This window comes from Gadus morhua, chromosome 19 (genome assembly GCF_902167405.1).
Source record: "Gadus morhua chromosome 19, gadMor3.0, whole genome shotgun sequence".
Classification (NCBI taxonomy): Eukaryota; Metazoa; Chordata; class Actinopteri; order Gadiformes; family Gadidae; genus Gadus; species Gadus morhua.
The window spans coordinates 16,203,993-16,212,858 of record NC_044066.1 but is presented as its reverse complement, the minus strand read 5'-3'; the positions used below and the strand labels follow the sequence as shown (position 1 = coordinate 16,212,858).

The 8,866-nt window shown below is 42.9% G+C and overlaps 2 protein-coding genes across 3 annotated transcripts; both read left to right on the top strand.

Moving 5' to 3' along the window:
• The first annotated feature begins 613 nt into the window (after positions 1-613).
• On the top strand, positions 614-3,360 carry rps16 (ribosomal protein S16). 2 transcript variants are annotated; one of them, XM_030341717.1, is made up of 6 exons: positions 614-693; positions 782-833; positions 1,232-1,333; positions 1,933-2,029; positions 2,543-2,590; positions 3,173-3,360. In XM_030341717.1, the coding sequence occupies exons 2-6, from the start codon at positions 786-788 to the stop codon at positions 3,316-3,318; spliced, it is 441 nt and encodes a 146-aa protein (XP_030197577.1). In that variant the 5' UTR covers positions 614-693; positions 782-785; the 3' UTR covers positions 3,319-3,360. The 2 variants fall into 2 exon arrangements, with proteins under 2 accessions (XP_030197577.1, XP_030197578.1); XM_030341718.1 differs by having other exon boundaries at positions 638-693; positions 782-837.
• Positions 3,361-6,677: 3,317 nt separating this feature from the next.
• On the top strand, positions 6,678-8,400 carry LOC115532150 (CD209 antigen-like protein D). The gene has a single exon (XM_030341710.1). The coding sequence runs from the start codon at positions 6,954-6,956 to the stop codon at positions 7,749-7,751; it is 798 nt and encodes a 265-aa protein (XP_030197570.1). The 5' UTR covers positions 6,678-6,953; the 3' UTR covers positions 7,752-8,400.
• The last annotated feature ends 466 nt before the right edge of the window (positions 8,401-8,866 follow it).

Sequence of the window (8,866 nt, the reverse complement as noted above, 5' to 3'; positions counted from 1 at the left end):
GCTTGCACACCTTGACGCCACATCGACAGCCCTCAATTAACCTATCGATGATCCGATACACAGAGAAACAGCGACACTTGTCGGTGGGTTTCTGTAAGATGAATATTTTGTGTTTATCCTCTGCTCTTTTTATAATGTCCACAGCTTTCGTGAGGATAAACAGAGCTTATATATGATATATGTGATGCTTTATGGTAACTCGAATTTATTTTATTCTAAGGTTGATACATTTTCCATCATTAGATGATGAGCTGTCAACCCGTTGGCAAAGAGGGAAGTAGGGAAATGTCATTTATAAGGCTGCATAGCGCAAGGAAAAATTAAATGCGCAGTAACCAGCCCAAAGTTGGACCCATTACGTTTGTTTTTTGTTGTTTTTCACGAAAAAGGGTGAAACAGATTTTACACAAAAATAATTACATAATAAATACAGCTTTTCCTATTTTAGCGTTTCCAAAACTCTATATTTAGTTTTTTTAAAACGTTGGAAATGTAATATATTCTATTTCGACACATAACGTAACATTTATGGCCATATTTCAACTTTTATACCACCCTTGCGATTTTAAAATGGCGGTTGGGTGAAACGAAGTGTCGTAAAACAGGCCATGCTCAAAGTGTCGTAAAACCCCCCTGATCTGCGGCCTGGGAAGCCCCTTTCGTTCTCTCTGTACGGCACCCCAGCTGAAGACGGTACGTTCTTCGATGTGTACACAGAAATACGAGAAAATATACACATTTTCGCCTGATAAACTAACGTTTGTGCGTTTTCTGTTTTCAGAAAGATGGTGGCTAAAGGTCCTCTTCAATCGGTGCAGGTCTTCGGACGCAAAGTGAGTAAATATGATTAAGTTGTTCCACGCGTGGTGTTCCGCCTGCCCAGGTCGACCAGCATAGAGAAGCTAACAGCTAACAACACCCGGGACGCTAAACGTTGCATTTATAGTCTTCCAGCACACCCTGAGTCATTACATGCATCTCAACCGTTAATGTAGGGTGGATTATGTCCTTATTTCCTTGTAAAATGTCAGCTTGCAGCCAGCTTGGGGCAAGTTTAGCAACGCTAGTAGCTAACAAACTAGCCGTAAACCCCATACTATACTAGACGTGCTGTGTAAAACTACCACCCCGTTCAAAATGGACTCGCTCCCTCCTCCCCGTGTGCCGCTTTATTTTTGTATTTAGTTACGGTTTCGCCAGTCAATTCACTGAATTCTGTTGTCTTCTACAGAAAACTGCCACCGCAGTTGCTCACTGTAAGAGGGGTAATGGTCTGATCAAGGTGAACGGCAGACCCCTGGAGATGATCGAGCCCGCCACCCTCCAGTACAAGGTAAGGCTGGTTCCTTCAGTGGATTTCTTCTGGAGCGATTTAAATGGGCCCACAAATCAAAATACTGACCGCTAATGAGTAAACTCACAAGGCATCAGATCGAAGATATCCCATCAACTGATATGGGGTACTGCATTCTGGTTTCCTGTTCATGAGGTGGCTGACATGTGACATGTGGATCCCATCGACTCATCTTGTGACTTTGGTTTAGTTAATTGAAATTATACATATATTTTTGTTTATCAAATGGTCATTGGGGACAGGAAAATGCCTAGTTTGCGGTCAATTAACTGACCCATTGACTTAAGATGGGAGTTATTTTTGCATATAATTGTCAAATTTGATTGTAGTTAATGGAAATGGTAGTAATTGTAGTGATACAAGATGGCGGTACCTGTATCAGCTTTACTATCGCAGCCCTTTATAATATGGCTGTTTCCAAAGTGCCCAATGAACAGGGTAGGGGTATTCAGAATGCCTGCATGGAGACATTCGGTGTCAGCCCTACCTTTTTTGTCCGGGAGTACTGCACTACTATGCTCCCTTTAGTTGACCTTAACCAACCAATCAGCTAATCAATTTGTGTCTTGTCCTTTTAGCTCCTGGAGCCTCTGCTGCTGCTGGGAAAGGAGCGCTTTGCCGGCGTTGACATCAGAGTCCGCGTGAAGGGTGGTGGACACGTCGCTCAGATCTACGGTGAGTGACTCCATAGCAACACCCTGAGTGGTACCTGGCAACCTCTGGAGTTCATCAACGGGATTCATTGAGAAGGAGTGGGGCGGGGCGTAGGGCATGTTCTACGTTGACCCTTTAGGGGAAGATTTGCAAGAACTTGCAACGATTATAGACCATGTTACAGCTGATGTAATTGTTGATTGTCTAACCAACTGACGCCCTCTGGCCCGATTTTGGTCAAATTAAAGTAGTGAATGGTTGATGAATGCTCACTGGTTATGGACATGCAGCCTTTGGCTTCTGATGTGTGCATTTCCATAGATTGAACAGTTCTGTGGCATAAAACCCTGTGCCACATCTGCAATTGCCTGGTCAATATCCAATACTGGATGTGTTAACTAATGGCATGGTCATTCTTGGGCATTCATAACTATAGGTGTGTTTTTAATTTGAACCAAAGCTGTTGATGAGATTCGGCAAAGATGTTTCTATTTTGTAACTACTTTTCTGACCAAATATTTCCTTATCTTGCAGCCATCCGTCAGGCCATCTCCAAAGCACTGGTCGCCTACTACCAGAAGTGTGAGTATGGAAGTGGAATTATTTGGTTTCATTGTTTTTTTTCCCCAATATTATCTGGCAGGCAAATAATCGTGATCTTAAAGTGGGAGGTCAAACCAACTGACATTCCCTGGTTCTGATGTTTATGCATGCTCTAATAATGCTTCATAGTTACTTAGTGCTTACTCACATGGAGGTGATTCACATATTTAGAAATGCTTCTATGGGGGTACGATGACGGTGGCTATGTTATGATAAAATCGTTTTTCAGTATAGGGTCTTGATGTACGTCACCTTGACTACTAATCGGACTTCCTTGCCATTGCTGAATTAATACTATTTCATAAGTGGCTAGTGCTTGGAACATTGTTCCAGCACCTCCCAGTTTGGTTAGAAGTAAATCCTTTTGGAGTACCATTAAGGCTCAGTCCTTACCCGTGTTCGATTCCTGCCGTGGTCCTTTGCTTTACGTCTGCCCTCTCTCCCATGCCTTCCGGTCTCACCAGCACTATAAAAAAAGCATAAAACCTGCAGAAATAAATGGTTAAAAAAAGGTAGTGAAGGTGAGCGTTGTCCTCCATGCTGACCACCTGTGTTCTCCAGACGTGGACGAGGCCTCCAAGAAGGAGATCAAGGACATCCTGATCCAGTACGACAGGACCCTGCTGGTTGCCGACCCCAGACGCTGCGAGTCCAAGAAGTTTGGTGGCCCTGGAGCCCGTGCCCGCTACCAGAAGTCCTACCGTTAATCTCTGTGTACATTTTCACAATAAATGTGGTAAAGAACTTCAGGCTCGACCAGTGATTTTTATTTGGTTTACTGACTGGTCTGGTGTTGCATGCTGGGTGGGTGACGGCGTTTGGGTTATGGTGGGATGACTGAGGTGGAAACAGACACTCAATGATTCACAAATGGAAGAAGGTCTTGGAGACTAAAGGTGATAAGGGCTATACAAATGAAATGTAATTGTTGGAAATGTACAAGAGAATTGAGGTTCTTGGAAAAAAAATTAGCTGTCTGTACAACACTTGGTTGTACAGAGCTTACAATACATTAAGGCCCAATTAAATCAGTAGAACCCAAAGAGACAAGTTAATTAGTCAAATTGGGTTCTTACACCAGAATTCTGGAACATGGTTGTTTGTATTGGCTGTAGGAGAGCGCTGGTGCTTCTCCCAACACATGTAGTATACATCGTTATAAGCCTAGTGCACAATAACTCAACCTTCATGATTCGATGTTGGTTTAACTGGGGTAAGATTGCCAGTATTCAAAAGTTGTTTGTATTGTCAAAGTAGACATTAGGTAATGATAATTTGTTCTCTTTTGTTGGTCAAAGGACGAATGTCATGTGTATTTCGGTCCTTCTGATGTGGATCGAACAATCAACCTTAGGGTTATGAACATAAGTGATAGGCTGCATTTACCACGTACTAAAAAAACAGGACCTGTCTTATACAGTGTCTCTGCAAGCCCATGTAGCAATTAGCCTCTGGTTAAAATACTTCCTGTTTAATCTAAGAAGTCTCTGTCCGGCAAGCCTAAGAAGACTTTTGACATGCTGGCATTCAAAACGCAAGGAAAGACCAGGTGCTCAAAGGGGTAGGACAATAAGATAAACTCTAAAAACAGTTTGGACCAGAATATGGCTGAGGTGATTTACGCCACGCCCAACATGATGACAAAGGCCAGGAACACACAAGGAGAGCGAGAGGAGGGTATAGAGGACGACTACGATAGCATAGAGAGCCTTGGAGATCAACACCAGGACTATGTGGGGACAGAGGAATCCTCCAATACTGGGAACAGTAAGAAGTCAGCAGCCGGACCCCTGTGAGCCCTCCTCTGTGTCCGATCAGGGCTGTGGTGGTGCTTCTGGTCCTGCTGCTGTGTTGTCCTGCTGGCTAGACTGCTTGGGTTGGCAGTGAAACACAAGAGGAAGACCGAAAGCATGGACAGAGACGTGGAGCAACTTCTCCAAAGGCTGAAGAATGTGACTGAGCAGAGAGACTCAGTGCTTCGCCCACAGGACTGTGCATGTGGGTGGACCAAGTTTGGTTGTAAATGTTACCAGGTTACCAGAGAGTGGGGATCCTGGAATAAGTGCAGGAAGCTCTGTGTTTCCCACGGAGTAGATCTGGTGGTTGTGGACAGTAAAGAGGAGATGGACATATTAGCAGGTACGGCGGGACCATCTGGCTCAGAGCGACAGATGAGGCCAGTGAAGGGTTGTGGAGATGGGTTGATGGGACCGTCCTGTCAGTGGATAACCCCTCCTGGAGCAGAGGGAAACCTGATGGTGGCAAGGAGAAGAACTGCTTAAGGAGGGTCTGGGAGCAGCTCAACATTAAATGGACAGATGAGAGCTATGAAGCCAACAACTATGGGCTTTGTGAATATAATTTAATGAAATGATGGATGAAAACATTTCTTTGTCTGACTGATTTATTTCTTGACAATTCTTTTATATCTTAATGTCAACAGACATTTGTTGTTTTGTTTCATACTACTGAGTTCTGCCATTCGATTAGAGCTGTGATTGGCTGCAAGGTTTTATCTCCTTAAAAGGAGATGACATGAAGACTTCACTGGTCAATGCAGGAGCTGTACATAGATGCTGCTTGTTGCATTCTTTTTTTTAATGTTTCCACAGTTGTTGTGTTGGAGGCTGAGGTTAGGCCGTAAATAATCATCAAATGTTATTGGCTGGTTCTCAGTTGCTGCAAACCACACTAGTTCTCTATTTAGGGCTGCGTTTGCTGCCTTTGCCTTTGTCCCCGCTAATTATTAAATATTTTTCCTTTAAATGTATCTCAACTTTGTCACCATGTAGTGTTATCACTATAAAACACTTTTGTATGAAATATCTAGTGGTTCTACGGTGTTCAGAGTAACAGTAGACTTGTGTCCTGTTGTCTGAATTGGCTTATAGGTCTGCACTTACCGGTAGTTTTGCTCACTGAATGAACACTTTGAAGCAGCATATGCATATATGCAAACACAGTTATTTGTAAATTGCATTGAATCAGTAAATGTAGTGTCCATTCAGCTGCCCTTGCTGTAGTGAACTTGACCTTTTATTAAACCAGCTCTTGATTAATATGTTTTGCTGATTTTTCATTAATTGGATTTAGTTTGGACTTAGTTTGTCTGTTTTTCTGTACAATGTCAAGGTGAAACATTATCAAATCTGCAGTATAAACATGTTCATTGTGCAGCTGCTTTTGGCAGGTCAAGGGTCATCGATGTAGTATGCAGTCCATCCGTTAGTAGTGATACATACATATAAAAAAAAAAAAAAACTTTTTCCTTGCATGATTTAAGTTTCTTATGCAGTTGTTACCTTTTCCCTCCCGGCCTCAGAATGGACGTCCACGAAAACGGCAAGGCCTCCAGATGATCACAGCACACCCTCACAGCAGCAGCAGCCGCCACCATGGTTACGACCACGCCCTCATGGAGGCGGGGGACTCGGGGGCGTCGGGAGCGTTCTCCTCCCGACGTCGTTTCCCACGCGGGCACGCGGGATACAAACACAACAGACATTGAGCTCAGAGTAGACGCTGTTGGATCTTCTCCGTATTTTTATGTACTTTGGTTTCTATTCAAAGTTCTTTGTTCTGTAGATATGCCAATCACACGTTGTGTAAAACAATAAAGTTGCCACAAGATGATGTGTTTTGTCGTCGGTGGAAAAATAATTGAAGCAATGCCGTGTTAAAGCTGGGGCAGGCAATTTATTTTTGAACCATTTTTTCTCCGATTTGTTGATCCTTTACATCCAGATCCAATTAATAAATCGAATGTGCCGACAATAATGAAAAGAATCTGATATCTTGGGAAGTTGCAGGACTATACTAAGCCCGTACAATCATTTATCTTGGGCTACATTAATGATTGGACAGCCTACATGTCTGCATACCTACCTGGAAGGCCAGGGGGAGATCTGCTTTGTAACTTAAGGGGACCATGGACATGGAATTTCTTTCTGGAGTGGACATCAATAATATCATCAATGTCTATCAAATGATCTGCTTTAACAGACACAGCCATTAATTAACAGTTAACCAAGACCTATGGCTCAAATGTGTATTTGAAAAATGTCTTGATTTTTAGTTTTGTCCTTTTGATGTTGATCAACAAATCAACCTTATGGTTATGACCATAAGTGATGCACTGCATGTACCACTTACTAAGAAACAGGATGTGTCTAACCATAACACAGTGACTCTGCAAGAACATGTAGCAAGTAGCCTCTGGTTAAAATACTTCCTGTTTGATCAAAGTAGGTGTTAAGACTTTGACAAGCTGGCATTCAAAACGCACAGAAAGACTGAGCACTCATAGGGGTAGGACGATAAGAAACTCAGTTTGGACCAGAATATGGCTGAGGTGATTTACACCATGCCCAACATGGCCAGGAACACACAAGGAGAGAGAGAGGAGAGGATAGTGGAGATCTACGCTACCAGTGAGAGCCTCGGAGATCAACACCAGGACTATGTGGGGACAGAGGAGTCCTCCAATACTCTGGGAACAGTAAGAAGTCAGCAGCCGGTCCCTGTGAGCCCTCCTCGGTGTCCGATCAGGGCTGTGGTGGTGCTTCTGGGCCTGCTGTCTGTTGCCCTGCTGGCTGGACTGCTTCGGTTTGTAATGCAACACAAAACCGTATGCATGGACAGAGACGTGGACCAACTTCTCCATAGGCTGAAGAATGTGACAGAGCAGAGAGACTCACTGCTTTGTAAACAGGACTGTCCACGTGGTTGGGATAAGTTTGGTTGCAAATGTTACCAGGTTACCAGAGTGTGGGGATCCTGGAATACAATCAGGAAGCTCTGTGTTTCCCACAAAGCAGATCTGGTGGTGGTGGACGGTAAAGAGGAGATGGACTTCATTAGCAGGTACGGCGGGGACACCTGGCTCGGAGCGACAGATGAGGCCAGTGAAGGGTTGTGGAGATGGGTTGATGGGACCGTCCTGTCAGCGGATAACCCCTCCTGGAGTGGAGGAAAACCTGATGGTGGCAAGGACAAGAACTGCTTAAGGAGGGACTGGGGGTATCCCAACATTAAATGGACAGATGAGAGCTGTGAAGCCTCAAAGTATGGGCTTTGTGAACATAATTTATGGAAATTATGGATGAAAACATTTCTTTGTCTGACTGATGTGTTTCTTTGACTATTTTTTTATCTTAATGCCAACTAACATTTGTTGTTTTGTTTCATACTTGTTGAGTTCTGCCATTCGATCAGAGCTGTGATTGGCCGCAAGGTATTTTCTCCTTAAAAGGAGATGACATGAAGACTTCCCTGGTCACTGCAGGAGCTGTACATAGATGCTGCTCTTGGTACATTATTTTTTCAATGTTTCCACAGTTGCTCTCTGTGTTGGAGGCTGAGGTTAGGCGGTAAAGAGTCATGACAGTCATTGGCTGGTTTTCAGTTGCTGCAAACCACACTAGTTCTCTATTTAGGGCTGCATTTGCTGGCTTTGCCCCTTCAGCTTATTTAATATTTTTTCCATTGAAATGTATCTCGACTTTGTCACCATACAGTGATCACTATAAAACACTTGTGTATAAATTATCTGTTGGTTCTACGGTGTTCAGAGAGAACAGTAGACTTGCGTCTTGGTGTCTGAATGGACTTGTAGGTCTGCACTTAGTTTTGCGTTACTGGATGAACACTTTTGAAGGTACATATGAATATGCATACATGCATTCTCACACATAGTCATTTGTAAATTTCATACGTACATTTTGTGTCCATTCAGCTGTGTTTGCTGTAGTGAATTGTACCTTTTATTAAAGCAGCTCTTGATTAATATGTCTTGCCGATTTTCATTAATTGGATTTAGTTTGGACTTGATCCCTTTGAACAGACATTGTTCAAAGGAACAATGTCTGTTCAAAGGGACAATGACTGTTTTTTTTTTTTTTATTTACTTTTGAGACTCAATAGAAAATAGTTTAGTCTTTTAATCTGATCCTGGGTCGGTCAACTAGTGCCAGGGTTCAATTCCCTCTGGTGCCGCCACTGCCTAGAACAGTTGCATCATAAACCTAATGTTTCAGTCACTAATTTATCTGTAATTATTACAGTTACATTATAATTTTTAGGCGTTTTGGAGGAAGCATCCGCCAAACGATCGTACAAATGATTTCCTCTCACTTGAGCAATCTGTTCTCTAAATATTCTCTATTAGCCTACTTTTGCTGAGGGTTCAGTTTGACTTTGTGGTAGACACGTGTTTTTCTGTTCAATGTCAAAGTGAAATATTATAAAATGTAAACA

Bases quoted from the DNA above. Each gene is read 5' to 3' on its own strand.
- LOC115532150 (XM_030341710.1), top strand. From the start codon at position 6,954: ATGGCTGAGGTGATTTACACCATGCCCAACATGGCCAGGAACACACAA.
- rps16 (XM_030341717.1), top strand. From the start codon at position 786: ATGGTGGCTAAAGGTCCTCTTCAATCGGTGCAGGTCTTCGGACGCAAA. The intron at 834-1,231 runs GTGAGTAAATAT...TGTCTTCTACAG, and splicing joins TGCAGGTCTTCGGACGCAAA to AAAACTGCCACCGCAGTTGC. The intron at 2,030-2,542 runs GTGAGTGACTCC...CTTATCTTGCAG, and splicing joins ACACGTCGCTCAGATCTACG to CCATCCGTCAGGCCATCTCC.